Source organism: Alligator mississippiensis, chromosome 10 (genome assembly GCF_030867095.1).
Source record: "Alligator mississippiensis isolate rAllMis1 chromosome 10, rAllMis1, whole genome shotgun sequence".
In the NCBI taxonomy this organism is placed as follows: Eukaryota; Metazoa; Chordata; order Crocodylia; family Alligatoridae; genus Alligator; species Alligator mississippiensis.
In genome coordinates this window covers 33,033,789-33,058,003 of record NC_081833.1, presented here as the reverse complement: position 1 = coordinate 33,058,003, position 24,215 = coordinate 33,033,789, and the positions used below count along the sequence as shown (strand labels likewise).

Genomic DNA, 24,215 nt, shown 5'->3' with positions numbered 1-24,215 from the left:
GGGAGACCCACGAGGGGTCCAGGAGCTTACGTGCCCGAGGAAACACAAGGCAGCCTCCCTATTACATATTCCATCAAGACGTGTGGCGGGCGAGAATGGAGGGTGCCCTCGGGCCGAAGTAGCGCGGTGAGAGGGCCTCAAGGAGATCACGGCCCTCCGCGAGGACCCCGCCGTGACAATATATTTATTTACTTATATTTTTAAAACCTCCTGTTTTTACATTTCAACCGACTTCCATAAAAATTCAGTGCTCAGTTTCTTTTATATTTTTTTGCCATTAAGGTTTTTCAAAACAAAGGTTTAAAACATGTATAAAACTTGAACTCTGTGCCAATTTTTAATTATAATACAGCTACCATGGCAACTAAAAATATTTAATTATGCGTTTGTGCTGACCAGACTTACAGGTTTTGTTAACTGATACTGGAATTTAACTACTAGAATCACTTTTCTTGTCCTCTTGGAAAGAAGCATACTTGAATTTCTGTAAATCAACTTGCTCCTTTCTACTTTTCTGACTTTCCAAAGCTTCTTAACGGAATAAATATAGCTTTTGTTACTGATCCGTATGTTTTTTTTAAGTTAAATTACTTATTTTACCTTTCCTTGTAGTACCAGTATTTTAATATTAAATAATTTTTCATCTCCTACATTACCTAAACTCTTCATTTATTGCTGATATTGATGTCCCCAAAGGACAGTGTGAGTTTGTGCCCAGTGCGCTTTTGCCAATAAACACACAGGGGTGGAGGATCCAACTTAATCTTTATTGTTTCAAGTCTGCGCAGAGAGGGGTGCTTGGCGATAGTTTGCAAAGCAGGCACCACCCCATTTGGCTTGCTTCAGCCTTATATAGCTTTCTCCTACTTAACATGCTGTACCGTTACTATTGGCTGCCTTTTCTTAGCCCATGCGCATATTACCTTAGCCACAGAACATGTCCGGACTTGTCTGGGCTTGCCTACATGGCATTTCTTTCCCAGCGGGCAAACATTCCTTAACATACATATACCACACCCCTCCCAGCACCAGCAAGCTGCCTTAAATATTCAGTTAGATATAATTTGCAAAAGCTAGATATACCATAAAAAAGACTACATCAAATCCCCCCTTTGAGGCTACGACCCTATGAAATGGGACCATAGTCCTCGACCATTCCTTTTAGCCTCAAAAACCGTTTTGCTTCTTCTCGATTCTTCTGGATTGGATCCATGACTGAAGGTTTCATGAACATCACCCGGTTGACAGGGGTAGGTATCAACTTCTTGAGTGAGTCACAGCACATAGGTACACATTGCACTCCACAACAAATCATTACGAAAATATATACACCTGCTACAATTAAAAGGAACATCTACTTTAGCCATGAAAAATTAGGAAGCCAAGAAGTAAGCCATGAAAAATCAAATCCATCATCTTGCTTAATATGTGACAGAATATCCTGCAACTTCTGTACCTTTGACTCTATTAGCTTGGAATTATCTGTCAAATTGAAACAACACATCCCATCAAACTCTTCACACCCATGGTTATGTCTCAGTAACAGGTAGTCTATGGCTGCCCTATTCTGCAGCATAGCCCCCCGCAGTTCTTTCATCTCGGTGCTGAGGGCAGCTAGGGCCTGTAAGGTCGTGTTCAGGCTTTTTGCTAAGGCGCAGGCCACTTTGCTTATCTGACCATGGTTGCCTACCGCCAGGGCTGGTAAACCTACTATAGAGACTGCTAAAGACACTGCCTCGGCCTTACTAAGGAGGTTTATGTTACTATCACAGGGCTCGTCTAGCTGGCTAGAACTTCTTCAGTGGCGCCTGTTGGAGGTTTTAGACATCTTTGGTAACCAGACAGTTAACCTGCCAAGAGTACAGGGTCCCCCTGTTGCATTAGCTGGGATGTACGAATAAGTGGTTTTCCCACAAAGGAGGAACCATCCTGAGGGTAGTATGACATTACCAGTACCATAAGTGGTTTTGTTTGAACAATTGAAAGTCCCTTCCTCTCGGGTTAGGTTTTCACAAACTTTGGTACAATTTACAAATTGAACACAACTGGTGTTACTAGGTGAGGTCACAGTTAGCAAATCTATCGAAAAGGTACTAACGTTTCTCTTCTGAGTAATGGGTCCCCACTCATAGGCCATATTCCAGAGATTAAACCCTGAAAGGTCGAAGTTTTTTAGCCAAATCTGACTTTGGAGCGTTTCTAATGGAGTGGGCACCCCTATGAGGCATGAGGTAAACACATCTTGAACTGACGTTCCACCAGCCAAACAGAAATGAGTTGTGTTCACCACCTCTTTTGCCAAGTAAATCCACACATTTTGGTTTTTCTCAAACTTTCGATGTAACAATCCCTCCGACCCTAGAAACCCTAGACTTAGGTAAAGAACTACTTTCCACATGGCTGACGTTTAAACAAGAATCTAAGTCCTTCCACATGCTCTGCTATCCAACGATGTCCGTTTGTGTCGGCTTCCAGTGCAACACTCTCAGCAACTGCTCCCTAGGAAGAAACTTCCTGTGCGGCCTTTACCCTGGTATAGTGGATCCACGGCTTTACCCCTTGGACCTTCACTGCCGTATGAGTGGTGAGGCTCACGGGATACGGTCCCTTCCACTTGGGTTGAAGAGGCTCGTCTTTCCACGTTCGGACCAAAACCTTGTCTCCAATTTGGACCTTGTGGACTGGAGTATCTAAAGGCAGTGGAAGTCGCTCTTGGACATACCTGTGGAGAGAAGACAACACAGCAGACAAAGAGTGCAAATAATCTTTTACCCAACTTTCTCCTTTAACATGCATCTGGCTCCCATGCGTCACCACCGGATTCTTAGGATATGGCTTACCATACATTAATTCAAAGGGACTAACCCCCAATTTTGCTCTAGGGGCTATACGCACTCTAAGTAAGGCAAGGGGTAAAGCTTTGGGCCATTTTAACTGAGTCTCCTGGCAGAGTTTAGCCAATTGCCTCTTTCGTGTCTGATTCATCCTTTCTACCTGCCCACTAGACTGTGGCCTCCAAGCTGTGTGAAGGTCCCATTGTATTCCCAGGGCTTGGGAAACTCCTTGGGTTATTTCTGACACGAAGTGTGGCCCTCGGTCCGAGGCCAGTCCTTCTGGAATTCCGAATCGTGGAATTATCTCCTTTAGTATTGCTCGAACTATTTCCCTTGCCTGAGTGGTTCGACACAGGAAAGCCTCAGTCCATCCAGTCAAAGTACCAATAGGTACTTGCAGTGTCCTTTCCTAGGAACTTCAGAGAAATCTATTTGCCAGCATTCATCGGCTAGCAGTCCTTGTCTCCCTGTCCCCGGTGGAGGTTTGGGGGAAATCTTAGGGTTGTTGGCACAATAGACAGAACATCTTTGCACTATCTGCTCTGCCATCTTCCTCGTTCTGGGTCCCACTACGATTCTCCGGAGACCTTGGGTCATGGCGTCGGTACCCAAGTGAGTGCTCTGGTGATATTCTTGAAGCACTTTACCGAGAATCAAGCTCGGCACCAAGACCTGCCCTTTGGGCAAAACCCACCATCCATCTCGTTGTTCCTTGCTTCCCAATTTCTCTGCAAGTTGATTTTCTTGTTCAGTGTACTTCGGGGGTCCTTCTGGATAGTACCACTTGAGGCACCAATGCCAATATTGGAGTTTTTTGGACTGGTTCTCTAGCGGCTCCTTTTGCTGCAGCATCGGCCCACCAATTTCCTTTTATGACCTCACTGTCTCCCTTCTGGTGGGCCTTACAGTGTACCACAGCTACTTCAACTGGTTCCATCACGGCCTCGAGTAGCCTCAAAATTTCCGTCCTGTACTTCCCTGGGCTTTTATTCGCCGTCAAGAGTACTCTCTCTTTCCATATAGCTCCATGTGCGTGTAAAACTCCAAAAGCATACTTTGAGTCTGTGTAGATCGTGGCCGTCTTTCCCTTTGCCAGGTGAAGAGCTCGGGTCAATGCAATAAGCTCAGCTCTTTGCACAGACATATTTGGAGGCAAGGCTCCCGCTTCAACGGTGTCCCATGATGTGACCACGGCATATCCTGCTCTTCGGATCCCATTTTCCATAAAGCTGCTTCCATCCGTATATAATTCGAGGTCCGCGTTAAGCAAGGGGGTGTCTTTAAGGTCTGGCCTACTAGCATGCACACTCTTAATGGTCTCAATGCAGTCGTGCCGTAATTCTTCGTCCTGTTCCACAGGCAATAATGTAGCCGGGTTGAGGGTACTGGAAATCTGCAGATTAATGTCTCCCTGGTCTAGGAGAGCCACCTGATATTTTGCCATTCGGCCTGGGGACAGCCAAGTCCCCCCTTTTGCATTCACCACTGTCAATATGGAATGCGGAGTATACACTGTCATTGGTTGTCCTAAGGTGAGTTTTTTTGCTTCTTCCACCAACATAGCTGTGGCCGCCACTGCTCGCAAACAAGCTGGCCAACCTAGGCTAGTAGGGTCCAATTTCTTGGAAAAATAAGCTACCGGTCTCTTCCAGCTACCCAAGTGTTGGGTCAGCACTCCCGACGTGACCCCTTGACGTTCATGAACGTAAAGTTGAAATGGTTTACTGAGGTCGGGCAGGCCCAGGGCTGGCGCCGTCATGACGGCCCGCTTGATGGTGTTGAAACTCTTTCGGCATTCTGCTGTCCACTGCAGTTCTCCCTCGCGGCCAGTGGTACCCTCATAAAGAGCCTTGGCTATTAGTCCAAAGTTGGGGATCCAGATTCGGCAGAATCCTGCCATTCCCAAGAAGCCTCTTAACTGTCTCTTAGTCCGTGGAACCACCGTTCGGCAGATAGCCTCTTTTCTCTCAGGGTCCAGTGCTCTCTGGCCTTGCGAGATATCAAATGCCAGGTACCGTACCTTCTCCTGCTCTATCTGGGCCTTCTTCCGGGATACTCGGTACCCCACTTGTCCCAGGAAGTTCAGCAAGCTCACGGTCAATTGATGGCACTCTTGGTCAGAATCCTCTAGCATCATTACTCTATCTTCTCCATCACGTTTCTTCTCCCCCCTTTGGGGGCACTCATTCTTCCAATGCCCGATCTGTTTGCAGATGGCGCACTGGTCAGCCCCCAATCTGGGGCCTTGTCCACGTCCTCCCGGGGCGTAACCGGCGCCTCCCCTCCCTCTACTTCCTCTATTTCCTCTCCTTCGTCCTCTTCCCCTCTGGTCTACAATTGCTGCTGCCAATAATGACGCCTGCGCCTTCATTCTTTTGTCTTCCTTTTTCTCTTTAACCTGATCTCTGTTCGAGTATACCCTATAGGCGATCTCAATAACTTGGCTGATACCCATTCCGGCAGCCCCCTCTGCTTTCTGCAACTTTTTCCGGATATCTGGGGCCGACTGTCCTATAAACAGCGTATTAAACATCTTGGCATTTTCCAGCAATTCCGGATCCAAATCTGTCCACTGTTTTGCCGCCTCACACAACCTCCCATAGAAGCTAGACGGGTCTTCCTCTGGACCCTGCCGCACCTCATACAATTTAGACAAATTTTTCTGTTTAGGAATGGCCTCCCGAAGGGCTGCCAACACCAGTTCTTGATACAGTTCCAGGCTCCGCAGTTCCCCCTGGGCATTGGGGTCCCAACCCGGATTTGTCTTGGGGCAGAGTTCATCTACAATGCCATTCGGGTGGCGCTGTTGAGCCACCGCATGCGCCTTTTCTAAAACCAACCTCTTTTCTTCTGGAGTTAGAAGGGCAGCTAGTAAAGCCTGAATGTCCTGCCAATTTGGCTGGTGGGTAAGAAAAATGGTGGTAAACAGCTGCATCATTGCCTCGGGGTTCTGGCGGTACGGGCCGGTTGACTGTTTCCAGTTGATCAGGTCAGCCGTGCTGAACGGCATGTGAACAAAAACGGGCCTACCCTCGGGGCCCACTGCCTGACGCAAAGGAGCCTGAATTACTGGTTTGGCCGATCTTATGTGGTCTGCTATTGGACTGAATGTCTCACTGCCCATAGCCCCTCCTACCGCCAAATCGCTTCTGCCTGAATCTGCCGAACCCGGGGACGGCACCCCAGGGCTACTGGGGGTAGTGGCAGACGACAAGCTAGGTGAGCTGGTTGAGAACCCATGACTAGCAGTTGTGGGTGCTGTGGAAGCCCCCTGTGGTGACGCATGGGGCACAGAAGGTAGCGGGGGAGCTGTGGGAGCAACCAGCAGCTGCGTATCCTCCTCCAGCTCCTCCGGACCCGCAGCCTCAATTTTTCGCAAAGCCATTACCCCACTTCCCCCAGATATCCCACGGGACCTCTGAGTGGTCCTATCTCCATACAAAGACATATATGCATCCACATAAAGCATTTCATCCCATTTCCCCTGGCGCCGACAAAACAATTGCAATTGCAAAACAGTGTTATAATCTAAAGACCCATTCTCCGGCCAGATCACACCATCCTCGAGTTTGTACTGTGGCCACCATTTATTGCAATATCGAATCATTCTCTTTTTCGTCATTGGGTCGCCTCCAAACTTTGACCAATTTTTCAAAATGCATCCCAGGGGACTGCAAGTTGGAATCCTGGACTGGTTATTCCCCATTTATTAAACAATGGACGGCAACTGCTGCTCGGCCTCAGAACCAAACTGATTAAAGGGAGTTCACGGGACTGCCACCCGACCTTACTCTCCTAGGGCGTCTATGCGGTCGGAACTTTTAAAGCCGCCTCTCTTACCCAACCTATCTGTAAATCAAAAGAGACACTCACCAGTCCGTTCAGACCTCCCTCGTCCCATTGGATTAAGTTGTTCCTCCGAGCGTTGCGCCATTGTGCCCCTCCACAGCTCCGTCAAACAACCAGATGGTCAGACCTCCGACGAAAAGAGCCGGTGGCGCCTGGTCCTTGCGCCGTCCACAGCCATTGCCGGAGCCGAGGAGGTGGACCAGGCAAGGCGGTCAATGGGGTCCCATCTGGGTCGCCAAATTGTTGTCCCCAAAGGACAGTGTGAGTTCATGCCCGGTGCGCTTTTGCCAATAAACACACAGGGGTGGAGGATCCAACTTAATCTTTATTGTTTCAAGTCTGCGCAGAGAGGGGTGCTTGGCGATAGTTCGCAAAGCAAGCACCACCCCATTTGGCTTGCTTCAGCCTTATATAGCTTTCTCCCACTTAACACGCTGTACCGTTACTATTGGCTGCCTTTTCTTAGCCCATGCGCATATTACCTTAGCCACAGAACATGTCCGGACTTGTCTGGGCTTCCCAGCGGGCAAGCATTCCTTAACATACATATACCACACCCCTCCCAGCACCAGCAAGCTGCCTTAAGTATTCAGTTAGATATAATTTGCAAAAGCTAGATATACCATAAAAAAGACTACATCAATATGACATTAAAAGATGAAGGGGGTAGAAGGTGATGCAAGTAAAATCCTTTTGTAGCTAACATAGAGGTCTTCCATTCAAGATGCTATTACATCCCTAAAGCAGCAGCTCTCAACCTTTTTTAGAATGAAAGCACCGCTCATTAGACTCGTTTCCAAGGCAGCCTTGGATAATGCAGCTCTTAGCTTTCACTCGTGTTTTGAGTGCAGAAAAAGAATGGAGAAATTCTTTTGTTACACAGAACTCAGAAAGACCTCAAGAGGTCAGAATGTTTTTGAGGCTACGGATTCCCAAGTGAAATGTCTGGGTTTCTCTCCCAGTCCTGTTCAGGAGCCCACACATCTGACGGCCCTGATATTGAGGATCACCCGTAATAGGATCTGGCTCTTCACTTAGGAACCGGACCTGCGTTAGGGGATCCAGAAGGCGGTGGAGAGCAGCACGTTAGCCCCGGGCTGAGCACTGGGCTGGCAATCGGGGCCTCAAGCACGCGGCTCCTTGCCTGACGGCCCGAGCTCGTGCCTAATCGCTCTGGACGCTCCGGGGTTCCTCGCACTTGGGGCAGCGGCGCGGGCAGCCGCCCTCCCGCTCCGCCGCTTGGCAAAGGTTACGCGAGGCCCCACTTCGCCGCGGCTCAGCTCAGGACTGCGGGTCGCGGGGAACCCAGGGCCGGAACTGGGCACCAGCAGGCGGAGCCGGGCACAGGGCAGCTCCCCTCAAGTCCCAGCAGCCGCGCAGCAGTCGGGGCCGGCGCAGGGGAGCGGCCACTTGCAGTCCGACATCCCTCGCTCGCGCGCCACACCCGGCGCATGCGCCGCAGAGCCGCTCTTCAGCCAGAGCGGATGTTACGTGACGCCAGCGAAGCCGCTCCGGCGAGCGCCACGGCCCCACTGCCACGTGACTCAAGGCCTGGCCAAACATTGGCCCAGCACGGAGGCCCCGCCCTGAAGGAGGCGGGGCCAGCGGGGACGCAGCCTGCAGAACCCTGGAGCCCTGAGGAGACAAAGCGGGGTCCGCCGCGGCGGCGCCTCCTGGCAGGAGCCACCGGGAGCTGCGGCAGGCGGGGGCAGGTCACGAGCCCCCGGGAGGCCGCGGCTGCGCGAGAGGCGCCAGGCCGGGCGAGGCGAGGCGAGGGTCTCCGTCAGGCCGCTTGTCGAAGCCTTGGCCCCGGCAGGGGCGGGCTGGCAGCGGCCTCAGCGCGCCCAACCGCCGCGGCCGCCTGAGCCGGGGCCTCGCGGAGGCGGGGTGGGGTCGTCCTCTGCCGAGCGCGGCTCCTGCCTTGCGCAGGCCTCGCTCAGCTGCGGTGGCCCGGCCATGGCCTTCAGCAACTACAGCAGCCTGAACCGCGCGCAGCTCACCTTCGAGTACCTGCACACCAACTCGTGAGTACCGCCGCCGCCTCGGCCTGGCGCGGGCGCTCGCTGTCAGGGCCGGGCCCGCCCCGCCCCGCAGCCGCGTCGCGTATCCAGGAAAGGGCCCCCCTCCGCTGCGGCCTTCAGTCGACGCCAGGGTCGTGCTCACCTGCTGTCCGCGTGAGGTCCCGCCCCGCCCCGCCCCGCCCCCTCTCCTCTCCTCTCCTCTTCTTCCCTCCCCCCGTGCCACGGAGCCTCCAGGCTCCAGCTTTTCTCCAAGCATCAGCCCCTGGACAGGTCGCTAGGAGGAAAGAAGAAGCAGGGCCATTAGAGGTGCTCTCGGGGAAGAGCAGCGCTTCAGAAGAGCATTTGAGCTGCTCATGAAAAGATGCATCTGCTTCCCTTGAGGGGGGTTTCACCTAGAACCGTCTGTGTGCTTAGTATAGGAAAATAACTTTGTTGAAATCCTAGATATCTTCTTTCTCCCTGGGGTGTTTATAGGTCTGTGGGTAAGGAAAACAGAGGAGATGGGTTTTGGGCATCTGCAGTACTTTCTTCTCAAGGATCTCAAAGCCCTCTAGAACATTTAGTATCACAACAGCTTGGAGGCAGGTAAGTATTATGCCCAATTGAAAGATGGGTAGAAAGAGGTACAGGAAGGCAAAGTGATTGCAGCCTGCAGCTGCCTGAGGTGTCAGGAACAGACCTGGGAACAGACATTCCCTCTGACTACTGTGCCTGTTACTGCAGCATTTATTAAAAAAGCCTTGCTTTCAGATAACTGCTTATATATTTTAGAAATAAACAAAAGTATTAAACATTTAGGTATAAATGCCTAAGGGAATCACAACATAGATAAAAATGAAGGGGAAAGCAATGGAATTTCCAGAGGATTATAAAATCCAGAGGAACCTAGGTATGAGAAATTCAGTTGGGTTTTTGGTAATGGAACATCTCCTTTCTCCTGCTGGGAGTGCTGCAGTTGTAACGCAGTATATTGACCCCATTCTTTTTTATTGAAAGATTTGATGTCTCTTGACCATGCTTAGTTACACATAGATGTCTGCAGTATAACTGATACTATGCCTGGAGTCAATGATATTTGTATTTTAGGAAAATAAAAATTTGTTCTGCTGAATTAGTGAAGGCCCATCAGAAACCTGCATATAATAATTTACATAATGCTGCATGGCAGAGGAAATTCAGTTGTGAAGCACAAGATTTTATTGTTCTTGCAGCAACATGCTTTGATAGAAAGATGCTGAACTCTGATGGGTTGTGCACATTCTGATCAGCAGGTCACTGGATCTCTTTGACTCCCTTTGTGGAAGAGATTGCTAGTTTAAGTAGGAAGAGAAATGTGCAGTTCCAAGTTTTGTCTCCTTTTTCAAAACAAGTGAGAGAGAGGTGGAGTGTCATTGGTCTCCTTTACACCTCTACTGATAGCACTAGAGCATAGAAACTTTGCTGAATTTTATATCGTGCTTCATTCAAAAGTACCTTGTGAATGTGTTTGTATTTTGTTCCATTAATTAAAAAAAAAATAGTGAGAAAGAGAGACACTTAAGTTGCACATTGTTTATATCTCTTGATGGAAGGCAATTCCTTCCATGGATGATGATGACAGAAATAAGTTGGCCACAGGGGTAATAGCACTGTCATGTGGGGGACAATGGTGCTGTAATTTCAGACCTTACTTTACCCTGTAATTGGCCTAGATGCTATGAATGCTGTGTGAAGCCTACTGGTTGCTATATGAGGACTGAGATTTGGGACTCGATTCAATTCCCTGGTGCTGTCACTGAGTCACTGAAGTAACTTGTATATATCATGCATACACCTCAATCTTACCAACTAGTAAAATGAGATGTCATACTTCATGGAAAGCTGAATTTTAAATTCTGCTGCAAACTTCCAAGTTGCTGCACTTGTATGTTGCTCCACTATGGTAAAAAGAAAATTGTGCAGCATCTGTTTCAACTATGAAAAATAGCTGTTTCTAATCATTTAAATGAAAATATTGCTGGACTTTAAGTGATCCACTTTTTACATTCACTTGTTTTTACAGAGTCACCACACTTTCTCTCTTTATTATGCCGTAGATTTTGCGGTGCATAATTGCATCCTGGAAGGCTTTTGGGGCTTCCATTTGGGGTTTTTGGTGAAAAGGTTTTTTTGAGGCCTTAAGTTGTATATTTCTGCTGAAGGAGATCGATTGACAGTGAAGTAATATCAGGATTTAGACTTCTAAGCTTAATTTCATAATTAGCCTTTGGGATGACTAGCATTTGCCTTTCAGATAGGTACAAACTGAGGAAGCAAATGCTGCCTGAGTTTAGTTTTAGTTCACCTTTTCTTGGGTATCATTGCAACTGTGAAAGCCAGATACTCATTGCAGTTCAGTTTTTGATGAAGTTTTGTTGTGGAAGTGCAGACTGTGTTTTATACTTTCCTAATTATCTCCTTAAGGTTTTCGCTATTAAAAAATAAGATACGATTTAAAAAAACCAAACAAAAAAACTGTTCTGCAATCAGCATGCTGAGCACTGCTATCCATCTCAGGTAGATGTTACCTTTTTAAAAATCAATCTGTTAATTTTGGGGTAGTGACTAATCATTAGCATAACTTGTTTATATGCTAAATTGTGGTTTTCTTTGCCTGTACTTGATGTTAAAAGTGTTGAATAACATGCTAATTAAACCACTTCTATGAGTTTTTAAAAAATACATTACTCATTTTCCCAGTATAGATAAAACCTAAATCTTGTATTAAATTTTAGACAATTCCTTCGAGGTCCTTTCATGAAAAAGTAGGGCAGTGTGATTTGAAAACTAATACACAGCTCATTATGGCTGCCTAATACCAACAGCCTGCACAAATCCTTTTGTAAAAATAATTGAAAGGCTACTATGTGTTTATTATTTTATAGTGAAATGAAGTATACGTATATGGATATGTATGTGTTTATAATGATACCTTAGAAGAACACACAGATGCATCTGGACCTTGATAACTTGGCTCTGTGTTTGATTGTGTTTGTCATGAATAGCTAACTCTGTTTGTACCACCAAGTTGTATTCTGACATCAACTGTGAGCCAGGAGTAAATATTTGCAGGCAAGTTAAAACTAAGTCTGGTCCATTAACTAGTACTTTCTTTTACTACTTACATAGAATAAAAGTTAATTTTACTTTTAAAATAGCTGCATGTTGAATTTAAAAAGTAAGCTGTATGAAGGGGTGGACCGAGAAAATTTTTCTTGGCTGATACTGATAGCTGATGATTTAACAACCATATTGGCCGATGCTAATCTGATAACCGATATTTAGTAGTAGTGCAGGGCATTTTAGACAACTGACAAACCTGTTTGTCTATTTGTTTTGCTTTTATTTCATGCACTCCTGCCTTCTCTGGCCCTTGATGAGGAAGGAAGTGACCACCTTACTCCCACTCACTTTGCCCCCTAGCTCACGGCTCCTGCCTGCAGCCCTGTTCCCCGGGCGGGTGAGGCAGACCCTTGTATAGACAGCAGTGCTGTGTGTGTTTGGAACCCCAGAGCATGCCACTGCCTCAGTGCCTGTGGGCCGTGCGCAGCTGAGTTCCTGTGGCCACCAGGGAGAAACCACTTTTGCAAAGGCATTTGATGCCCAGTGGAGCAGAATGTCCCTGGTATGGCACCTTACCCTGCCTGTGCATAGCCCAACATCTCCACAGCAGCCCTGGCATTCGGGTTCCTGCTGCACGTGCAGCGTTGCCATGGCAGCAGCAGGAGGAGCTGGTAACAGTCCCTTTGCTGAGCATGGCACCCTGTAACCGCTTCCCAGTGCTGTGTCCGTCTCCTGCTACTTGCCGAGACCTATAGTCTTCTGTGGGTTTGGGCCAGTGGCAGGGAGTGGGGACCAGACTACACTTGCCAGAGTGCTCTGGGCACACAGCTGTAATTATCGGCTACAACGATCAAAAAATGCCGATAGCTGATAACGTCATTTCTCCTTTTATTGTTGCTGAGCTGATAGCCAACCGATGTATTGGTGCGCCCCTAGCTGTGTTGATTAATGTTTTCTTTTCACACCTAAAAAATTTGACAGGTTAGTTGATGGTTTTACAGTAATAACATTAGAGGATAGTTCTGTTGCTAACATGAGATAGTAATGAGGAACTGACTTCTAATCTTCCTTTAGTAGTTATAAAGTCAGACCATGTAGAGATACCCCTACAAGCTGTGTTCCCAAATAAGCACTTTTCAATTGAGATATTTCTCTTAGTAGATTAAACTGTTTAAATTATGTTGCAGCTCCCTGAGTTTCTTCTCAAAGTGGGATATTAAATATTTGATCAGCTAAACTTTTTAATTTGAAGTGTTAAGGCGTACATATTATATAATAGTGCCAGGAAAGCATAATATATAAAAATTCTGATGCACCCATTTCCTGTGTGGTAAGTTCTTTAGGTAAATTTGGATGAATTTTTAGAGTTCCATAGTTGTCCCTAAATGGTAAAGAGTTTAGGAAAACCAAGCCTAGGGAATTTTTTAATTTTTGTGGAATTAGTCTTTCAATTGGCATTACTTTATTTTTACTCCTGTTGGAACTAAACCGTTGAGTTAATTTTAATGTTTTTAGGGAATACACAAGATTATTTACCATTTCTAAATGAGTTTATTTATTCAGGAGACTAGTTTGACAACCCACCTTTATTTGTTAAATTGGTAAAAGCAACTTAGAGGCCATCTATTGGCATTTTATGGAGTATTTAGTCCTAATCTAAATTGCTTGGTTAATCAAATTTGATGCAAAACAGTATTTCCTCCTGTTTCTTTAGTTTAGTTGAAATTTTCATAAATACAGTCTCTTTGAAACAGCAGGTTAACTTTTGAAGATTAATCCCATGGACAGACAATTGAAGCCTTACATCCATGGGTGCTTGGAAAAAAAATTATGCTCTTTTAAAGCCTTCAAGAGGAAGTAGAATATTTTGTAGATAAAGATGAGATAGAAGTACATGTAACATTATTTTAAACTGAGCATCTTTGATGAAAGCTGGTGAGGTTTTGGACTCAGATATTATAATCTTCAGCATTAGTGAACTGAGATTTATCTAAACAAGCTTAATTTTGAAAAATGTATTGGACCATGTTCTTAAAGCTAAAGACGATACCAATTCAAGTCCATCTTTTTCTGGATTAGCAACAATTGCAACCACAGTTTTCCCTGAAAAATCTCACTTGATTTGCACAACAGTAATAAGCTTATTAACCAATAGAGTGCCTGCTAATAAAAAATGTGATCTTTGGAATGTGAAGAAATCCTTATAAGAAAAAACTGTCTAGTTTTGCGCAATGTAATCATTGTCAGTGCATACTACATGTATAAAGCATTGCCATTTTATAATGCCTGAAAGTGTGGCAAGTACTATATCTACTCAATTCTAAGTCGAGCCCCACCCTCCCCCCAACATGGAAGGAGAAGCCCCTGTTTTAGAATTGATATCTGTAGAGGGGGGTGGGGAAGGTAGCCGGCTGCTGTGGCTTGGGCTCCAGCCTCTACCTGTGATTGAGGCCATAGCCACAGCTGCTGCTTTCCCTTTTCCCCACCCTCATCCCCCCTGTCATCTCTGCACTCTGCCATCTCCCCCCCTGGAGCCTCCTCTCCCCATCTACCTCTGCCATGCAGCCTCGGCTCCCTGCCCTAACCCCACCCCATCCATGCTGCAGTCTGGGGCACTGAGCATAGTCTCAGCCCATCCCTGTAACTGCAGGGCGCAAACATCACAGGTGTGCCCCAGGCTAGAATGGGAACGAAGCCTGCTGGCATAGAGCAGAGCCCGGAAGTTAGGAGGGGTAAGGGAGCAGAGGCTGAGGGGGAGGCAGAGGTGGTGGGGGTCAGACACAAGCTAGGATAACATTTCCATGTATAGAATCTAATTACTGGGGGGAGGGGTCATCTTAAGTCAGAGCTGGGCAATTGTTTTGGGCAGAGGGCTGCTTACTGAGTTTTGGCAAGCCATCGAGGGCCGCATGACACACAGCCAGGGGCAGGTTAATATTAATTTTCTAAATTTTTTAGGGACCCCACAGGCCAGATAGAATGTCCTGGTGGACCGCATGTGGCCTGCAGACCGTATTTTGCCCATCCCTTTCTTAATTTCAGGGTCATCTTGCATTCAAGTAAATGTGATAATTTGTGGTTAATATGTATTGATTTACCTGTTGATAAAAGGCTACTATTCAGTGATCAGCTGTGCTGATCTCTCTTAATATAGCTAGCTCTACATTTTTTTCCCCTTACCTGATACTTGATAACAATTTAAATCAGCAGTTCTCAACCTTTTTTCTTCTGGGACTCATTTGCCAATATTGGCTTGCCCAGACTCAGAGTCCCCTGCCAGTGCCCCTCACTTCCAATCCACGGCCCCCTGGTCCTGCTGGTGCCCCTCACTCCCAAGCCACAGCTTCTTGCTTTCCCCCACGCAGGCCATGCAGGTGCCCCTCACTCCTGATCTGCAGTCCCCCGCCCCCCCAGCCCTGCCGGAGGGGCTCCCTAGCTGCCCCTGTTCTGCTTGGGCTGGAGCATGAGCAGCGAGTGCATGCCCCTCCATGTATGGGCACCAGCCCTCCCCCAGCCCTCCAGACAGTCCCCTGGACTACTTCTTCCTGCTCCCCATACACTTACCTGTGTCTGGCACCTGGGGCAGCTCCCACGACTAGGCATTGCTGTATGCTGCCCGCATGCATTTGTGCACACAGGTGCACATGGTCCCGCTGCCTCCAATTATTCTGACCAGGTTGTATCCTTTACTTAAATGAGCATTTCAGTAAGAATTTTAAAAAATTTCTAATGAACTAATTTGTAACAAGCTTGCTCCCTTGTCAGTATAGCAAGACAAGAAATTAGTGGTGCATTACTTATTAGTGTGACTAAAGAACAGAAGAAAACTAATCAGTTAATTAAGAAAGCAACCCATCATCAGCTTGACTCAAGAAAACCAAATTATGGTCATTTAAACCAGCATTTCTCACATTCTCATTTAAGTAAAGGATACAACCTTGTCAATATTACAGTAGTTTTACTGAGTTTCACTGTGTTTGACATTTCAGAACCACTCATGAATTCTTGTTTGGTGCCCTTGCTGAGCTTGTGGATAATGCCAGGTATGTATGTGAGTATTCGTACTAGGAGTTAATTAAGTTATGTTTTTATTAAGTCTGTTTATGGAAAGCACTTGCATGATTTTCACTTCTGGTTGATCTTAAGGAGAAAGTAGAAGCCTGTTTTATACTTCAATAGTGATGGTTTGTGTTCATAAGACATGAGGCCTTTACAGGAAGGCAGGAAAAACTTTTGTTAAAAACAGCAAGGGAGAGCAATAGACTGCTTAGAGAAGTTGTAGAATCTCCTTCATTGGAAATTTTCAAGAAGAGATTGGGTAAGCATTGGTCGGGGAAGAACTAGGAGTAGCTATGCATGGAGTGTCCTGTAAAGAGCAAGAGCAGTGGTTAGAAGCTCAGGGGCCCCTTTATACATAGATCACTGGGAGATAAGAGCTCAGCCCAGAACAGGTGGATATTGGAGAGGACTATGCTTAGCAGCAGGAGAATGAAGCAGAGCTTCACAACTAGACTGGTTGTGAAAGAAGGTAAAAGGGGCTAGGATAAGCTCATGGAGGCTTTAGAATTACAGAAAGGGGAGTTCTAGCTCTCCAGTTATGGGATGCAGTGTGTGGAATTGTTTGCTGTCCCTAGGTTGCAGAGCAGAATGGGGGGGTATTTGCTTTTTTTTTTCCTGTGCTTCTGGACTTTGCTGGTTGCTGGGAAGGAATTTTTACCCTCCTGTTACCACACGTGTCATGGTTGTTGTTGTTTTTCTTCTTTTTTGCTTCCTCAGAAGCATTTGTTGTTGGCTGTAGCCAGCTATGGGGTTTTGACTGGGATGTGCCAGTGTTCCTACTAGGACTGAAACTTGGAAATTCCTGATTGGAAGGTCTTTCCCTTCTAGTCAATGTCAGACTCATCACTTACATTTGGGATCAGGAAGGAATTTTACCCTGTGGTCAGACTGGTGTGACAGAGTGAGGGGTTTTTGCTTTCCTCTGTAGCAGGGGGGGCATGGTCCTCTTTGGATATCTCAAGTGTGTTGTAACAACACCTTGTGGTAACAGGACACTTATCAAATGCCCTCATTGCCCTTCTTTACCTATGGCAGGTTTAGGGTTTCTTGGTGTTTTGGGGCAATACATATTGTAGCAATGTCACAGGGTTGCTTGTGTGGTTTTTAGGAATAAGTTTGATAAGGACTTGTACAGGATGATTTGGATAGGAATGATCCTGCCTTGGACAGACGATTGAACCAGATGACCTCCTGAGGTTATTTCCAGCTGTTCCTTTCTTTGATTCTGTGTTCCAGTCCTAAGGAACTGAAAATCTGAGCAGATAAAGAAATCTACATTTTATGGTCTGTTTTCTACTTTTTCAAAGAATTGGTCATAGCTAGTTTATTGAGGTGGTTCGATATTTGTGTGCTTTGCAAAATTAAATTTTTAAGGTTGTTTTTGAAGAAAAGGTTGAACAGCTGGTGTGTTGGGTCATGGAAGGAATCCAGGTTTTGGAGGACTGCATGGAAAATAAGGGGAGTAGTTGAAGGGAAGGTGATAGAGGCCGGAGTGGTTAGAAATGAGAGCAATTACAACACTGCCCATCTCCAATGAATGAGAAATTTGTACTTTTTAACAAAGGTGAGAAGTCCTCTATGGGAGGTTTCAGAGAGGAGTGCAGGTAAGGAAGAGGAATGTCGATACCATATCCTGACTGTTTTGGATGGAAAGGAGATGGAGCATAGGAAGACCATAAAAGAGGAGGATGTTTTAGATCCGGGCTGATATAGAAGGCCTACACAAGCATTTTAATTGGAACAGGCAGAAGTTGAGGTAGCTGCCTTGATGACAATGGAAGAAAAGAGGAGTAATAAATCACAGCAAAATTGTGCGCCTAGCTTACAAGAAAGAGGGTGATGAATTAACTGAAACAGAGGAAGAAGAGTTTAGAAGAAGGTTTGTGTTCCATTTTCATAGTGTTGCAGTGGGTGGGCATCCAAGGAGAAATGCCAGATATGTAAGAGAGGAGGATGGGTGAGGTCAGAGGAGAGGGATAGATTTATGATGGTTCAGCATTAGAGCTTTCAGAGACCAAACAATTAATGGTTGTCTAGGGGTGATCGTGGTGTAAAAAAAGGATGAAATCAGGGACAAATCACTGAGGGTCACAGATGAACAGAAGAGCAGCTGGAAGATTTGCAAGGCGTATATTAAACTCAAAATTTAAATTGTGGACAATGTCTTTAGAATATGTATTGTTTCTGTAGCAGAATCTCTTAAAGCATTTCAGGTTTAAATCATATCTATTGTCCAATGTGTTCTTGCCCAATACCTGAACTAATTACATGTTTTCTGTTTGGGTGTTAAAGTATGTTGAGAATTGAGGTTGAAGGCTGATAGCAGTGAAACCATGATGTTAATAATCTGGGGAGCTGATTAAAACAGGTTGCTGTCAAGAAACAGATATGTTCTTCAGTTAGTCCTTTACCTTGTTTCCAGCTGTGGCTTATACAGATGATTAAAAAAAAAAAAAAAAATTAGCACATATGTTTAGTTAAGCTATAGCAATTTGAAAGTGATAATTCCAGCAGTATAAACTTCCTATGTAAAAATGGCTTCTTTTAGTCAACACATCTCTCTCTGCATATTCTTACTCGGTTTCTGTTTGCTTCTGTGTGGAAAGTTAGACTTCTGTTACCCCTTCAAAGCCAGCCAATAACTGTAGAAGTGGGAGGTAAATTGTCTTTTGGCTCAAAATATATTCCACAGGATAGTTGAGTAAATTCTAGTCTCTAAACTCTTTACTGGTACTGATAAGGTACCCAGAAAGAACCTGGATCAAGTTGGCAGCACTAGCACCTAGAAATAAAACATAACAACTCTGTAAATAAATGGAGTCATTAAGAGATGCCTAGGGTGCTATAATACTACTTTCGTTTCTCAGAGTATAACAGCAGTTTATATCCACTGACTGATAAAACGTATATAGGTGATGTTTTTGGTTTGGACTCTATGCATCTGGCTCATTGAAGAGGTGGTTTGCTTGAGGAAAAGATATGTGAAATAACTAACAAGGTGTTGCCTGGGTTGCCCATCCTACTATGAAGGAGGGTGGGCTGAGTTGCAGCCTTTATGTAAGTCTTCTCATTGTAATCCTGTTCACTATCGCAGTCTTCAGTAAACTGAGCTGAAGCTTTGATTTGTGCTCATGACTCCTGTTGATGTTCCCAACTTATGCATGCTGTTGCTCTTAGACTCTTTCTTCATTCGCCTTCAGATGGTAATTGTGTTTCTGTTATTTCATAGAGATGCTGATGCCACAAGGATAGATATTTATACTGGTAAGTCAGACTTTTGTCTTTTCTAGAATGGCAACAACACTTATTAGCTAGTGACTGAGAAAGAAAGGGCTGGAAAATACATATAGCAAGTTATAGACATAGAAACTAATAAGTAGGGGTCTACCCAAATCGAGGAGGCAGGCAGCCGATTTTGTGGGCAGATCATGGGGCCAGCCACCGTTTTGACAGGCTTATTTTTAGCACATTTTTTTCCCTGTGAATTTTGTGGACATTGCCCAATTTCGTGATTTTCATCAGATCACAGTTTGAGTAGATCCCTGCTGATAAGGACTTGCTGGATCTGTTACTGTTTAAGTGTCTTCTTAATAGTACCTTCAAATTTGTTGCATGTAATGTTCTTCTGAATCCAACAGGAGAGATGAAGTAAAGTGATCAGAGAAGTATTGCATTGATAGAGGATTCTACTAAATTCAGATTGAAGCCAGATTAATAATTCCTTATCAGTAATTTCAGACATGGCTTCTCTCTCTACTTCATTTTAAATATTATTTTGCATGTGAGTTTTATCATCTTTATTTTGGTGCTGAACGTGTGGGGGGGATCTTTTCATAATGGTAAAAGCTAACAAATCAATATGAACTTTGGGCTGTCCTCAGATCATAATGTTCTGTGTGCTGTGCTTTGGAGACTGATAATTGTATTGCATTTTGTGCAAATTTTATTTCTAGTGCCTGTTTGAATTTAATGGTTCTATTTATTCTTATCTTGTAGAAAAACGTGAAGATTTGCGAGGAAGATTCATGCTTTGTTTTTTGGATGATGGAGCAGGAATGGATTCAAGTAAGTAATAGGGAGTGACATTCGTAGTTTCTTGCTGAGCCGCTTTGGAATTTTAGACCTTGCAAGTTCTGCTGTTAACACACCAGTATCACTGTAACAGTACTGAGTTAGTGATGCTTGTGGTGTGAAGATATTGATGGTTTAAGAATAGAATTATGCAAGACAAACATCTAAATCTGCTTGATGGGCCCAGGGAGTCTGCATATCCATGATATCCCATATTTACTTGCCTATCACACATACCTTTCCCCCAGAAATAGCCTTCCAAAACTGGGGTTCGTAGCTTAAGTGAGAGCTGATTTTTCTTTTTTTCCTGCCCAAATTAAAAGCGTGAAAATGCTGTAAGGTGACTACTACTGCTTTGCATTCCCACTAGCAGCTACATGGAAGGAGCAGATGATCAAGGAGGGGTTGTAGTTCAATGGTTGCAACCCATTTTAATTCTTTTTTCACCCAAAGTTTAAACCCAACTGCCAGAAGTGGCATTTCTATTCAGGCAGCTCTAAGGGAGTTGGTTGACTTCATGCCTTATTATAACCTACCTGATTCCTACTATTCTGTCTTCCATTCCATAAGTGTTAATGACCATCTCTTTCTAAGTCTTGATGTTTTACTAATCAGAGTACCCCCTCTTTGTCAATGTTGTTGTCTGTTATCTATTTCTGGTCTCTCTGTCTCTCTCATTTCACAGTCCTGCAGACTTTTTTAGCTCTCTTTAAAATTTTAAGTCCATCTGTGGACATTGATCTTCAGCAAGAGCTACAGTTTCAGCTTCTGGCTAAACAGCCATGAGCTCCTGACACTAGCTGTGAAATGCTTAAAACTGTAGCTTTTGTATGAACAGGAAAGGGCGAGTGAGTGAGCCACAATTAGGCTCTGTTCTTGCTGAATGTATCCATAAGTCTGGAAAAATATTTTTTTCTTCATTTTACTTTTCCAAAAGGCATAACTCTGGGGACTTATTGGGGGTGTTTGGTATTAAAAAAAAATAAAAAAAAATGGGGTAATGGGACAAATTGCTGCCTTTTCATATAGCACTTATAAAAGAATGAACAGAGTAATTGAATCAGACTGTATTCTGTTGTGAGAAGCTGTCTACCTACTTTCCAAAAATGCCTGGCTATGCTTTTTAAGACCATTTTCCCAGTAGCTTAAACAGGGTGGACCAACTCGTTTTGGCAGACATGCCACAAATTAATCCCAGGCCCACCCTAATTGCCATTCTGGTCCTTTTCCTTTACCTGATCTGCTGCTTAACATTCTGCTTCCTGCCCTGTGCTCCCTGCCTGATCTGATGCTCTCCTTTCTGCTCCCTGTCCTATCTGCCAGTGTTTTGCTTGTCACCTCCCCAATCTGTTACATGCTACACAGAGGCTGCCTGTGCCACTGGTGGTCTGCATGCTGCAGAGTCACCACCTCTGAGCTAGAAGACAGATTGTGAGGACAGTGAAGCATTTGTGTGCGTCTGCTCTTTGTTTTAGGGTTGTTGGTTGTAACTGTTGGTCTAAAGACATAGGCAGACAAGATTCTCTCCATATTGCCTGAAGAAGGGTGTTTGTGCCTGAAAGCTTGCAAAGAACGATTTCTCCAGCTATTTAGTTGGTCTAATAAAAGACATCTACCCAAAGAACCTAGTCTGCTCTTTGGTAGCTTATTAACATTGCTTTTCTAGGGTAGAATTCCATTTCCCTTTGTCCACTGAAGCGGCAGTTTTCTAGCTGTGTACCTTGGTGTTTCTGGTACTTAACCCCTGCACTGGGGACACCTAAGTGTGTTCACATAGATTGAATGTATGCAGTAAGCTACCCACTGCCTGGACATGTACTTGAGTGCAGGTTCAAGGAAGAAGCAGTGTAAGGGGGGTCTGATGACCATCCTGTGTCTTAGTCCCAGTAGTGAAGTGGCTAGAAAGCAAGAGACCTGGGTTCTTGGCTACCCTCATCCAGAGAGAGTTTGAATCTTGAATCTGCATCTCTTAGACTTTCCAGCACAGTGCTATAACCACCATGCTGCTGTCTAAGTATTATCTGGTCCCCTCTCTAATGCTCCTTTGAAAGCTATGCTGCTGCTGCTGCTTCTTGCATTTAGTCATTGGATAAAATGGATGGAGTGCAGTGCTTTGGGAAGTTTCTGCCTCATTGGGTGCAAGGATCCACATTAGAATTCAATTCAGCATCTGTCTAAGAGCTGCAAACTCTTTCTTGTTCTCTTCCTCCTGGTCCCATGTCTTCCTCCCTTGGATTCCCAGAGAGGAAGAAGTATACACCCCATATGAAAACACTTAGGAATCTTATCCTTGGTCTTGGCTCAGCAATTTGTTAGCTATGGACAAAAATATGGGTCTTTAGTTGTGCTTCCCAAGTCAGTACATGTAGGGTTTTTTGATCATGGACAGAAGACGGATATCCATGTTACTGTAAGACGTATTGGCAGCTTATGGCATCCTCCGTCATTGTGTTACTGATCAGTCTTTGTGACCTGTTATTTAACATGCATATTGAACTAGTATGAGATACTGGCAAATACTATGGGCTTCAGTAGTAGCAATACATGACCACCCTAAATATCAAGCATGAACTGTATTCTTTGTTGACAGACTCTGTTAGAGTAGAAGTCTTAGTTCAGACACAACTTGAAAAAAATTGTATGCTGTTTGTAGGATGGGGAAAGTGCTAGGTCACTGGGTTGCCCCCCCCCCCCCCCCATTTAGTCAAGATCACACTTCATGTGATCTTCCTCTTGTTGCTTGACATACTTGTAGAAACCCTTCTTGTTACCCTTCGTATCGCTTGCTAGCTGCAACTCCAATTGTGCTTTGGCCTTCCTGACTTAATCTCTGCATGCCTGAGCAATATTCTCATACCCCTACCTACTAGTTTACTTCTTGTAAGCTTCCTTTTTATGTTTAAGCTCACTGAAAAGTTCCCTGCTAAGCCAAGCTGATCTTCTGCCATACTTGCTAGTCTTCCTGTGCATTGTGATGGTTTATTCCTGTGCTCTCAGTAAGGCTTCTTTAAAATACAACCAGCTCTTCTGGACTGCCTTCCTTCTCAGACTGGCCTTCCAGGGGATCCTGCCCATCAGTTCCTGAGTGAGCTGATGTCTGCTTTTCTGAAGTCCAGGGTCCTTGCTATGCTGCTCTCCTTCCTTCCTTTCTTCAGGATCCTGAACTCAATCATCTCATGTTTGCTGCTGTCCAGGTTGCCATCCACAACTACGTTACCAATCAATTTTTCCCTGTGTGAGAGTAGCGGGTCAAGAAGAGCACAGCCCTTAGTTGGCCTCTCCAATACTTGCACCAGGAAGTTGTCCCCAACAGTCTCTAGAAACTTCCTGGATTGCCTGTGCAGTGTTGTATTGCCCTCCCAGCACGTCAGGGTGATTGAAGTTCCACACGAGACCCAGGGCCTCTGATCAGGAAACTTGTACTAGCAGTTTGAAGAAAGCCTCATCCATCTTATCCTTGTGGTCTTATAGCACACACCCACCACTACCTCACCCTTGTTGTTCTCCCCTGACCCTAACTTAGAGACTTTCAACAGGCTTATCTTCTGTTACTGGAACTCTGAGCAACCATACAACTCTTTTACATAATTGCAGCTTCTTTTCTCCCCTGCCTGTCCTTCCTGAACAGTTTATACTCATCCATAACAGTACTCCAGTCATGCACATCTCTCTTATGCCAATCACATCACAGTCCTATGACTGTGCCAGAACTTCCAATTCTTCCCAAGTTCTGTGCATTTGTGTACAGACACCTGAAGTAACTACCCAATTGCCCTACTTCCTCAGGAAGAATGAAAAGGCCTCCCCTGTTGCCCCTTCTGCTTGTGCTTCCTCCAGGTCACCCACTTCGCCACCTTGCCTTGGAGCTTTGCTCTCTATCCCCCTAGTTCAAAGCCCTCCTCTCAAGGTTAGTGAGCCTGTCTGCAAAGATGCTCTTCCCTCTCCATCAGGTGGATCCTGTCTCTTCCTAGAAATCCTTCTTCTTGGAACAACATCCTGTGGTTGAAGACACTAAACCCCTGCTGGTGACATAATTGGTGAGCCCAAGGACACACTGGTAATTGTGTATTTTTGTCTTTGATAGATTTTCGTTGTGCATTCATTTTGGTATGCAGTTGTTGTTTGGTTTCTCCTACATATTTTCCATTTGGGACTTCAGTGAACCGGATGAGAGAGATTTACGTATTTGGAGGTGCAGGTATAAGATCCAGGAGCGGTGATGGTTGTGTTGTAAGCTAAAAAGTCTGTCCTCTAAAATTAAAGGCCTTAATTTTATTCGGAAAAATACCCTAATAAGATA

The 24,215-nt window shown here is 45.1% G+C and overlaps 1 protein-coding gene and 1 long non-coding RNA gene across 5 annotated transcripts in view; one reads left to right on the top strand and one right to left on the bottom strand.

The window, feature by feature from the left end:
- Positions 1–243: 243 nt before the first annotated feature.
- On the bottom strand, positions 244–8,218 carry LOC132243573 (uncharacterized). The gene is made up of 2 exons (XR_009455210.1): positions 7,731–8,218; positions 244–2,722 (listed from the first exon to the last, which is right to left on the bottom strand). It is a non-coding gene; the product is annotated as an uncharacterized LOC132243573 (long non-coding RNA).
- Positions 8,219–8,363: 145 nt separating this feature from the next.
- MORC2 (MORC family CW-type zinc finger 2) overlaps positions 8,364–24,215 on the top strand; it is a 110,435-nt gene continuing 94,583 nt past the window's right edge. For 3 of the 4 annotated variants that reach the window (XM_014595367.3, XM_019490986.2, XM_006262694.4), the window contains exons 1-4: positions 8,364–8,707; positions 15,775–15,828; positions 19,074–19,108; positions 19,841–19,909. In XM_014595367.3, coding sequence (XP_014450853.1) covers positions 8,640–8,707; positions 15,775–15,828; positions 19,074–19,108; positions 19,841–19,909 — 226 coding nt within the window. In that variant the 5' untranslated portion in view covers positions 8,364–8,639. Of the gene's footprint in view, positions 8,708–15,774; positions 15,829–19,073; positions 19,109–19,840; positions 19,910–24,215 lie in introns of those variants that run through there. The other variant, XM_014595368.2, reaches the window with a different exon arrangement.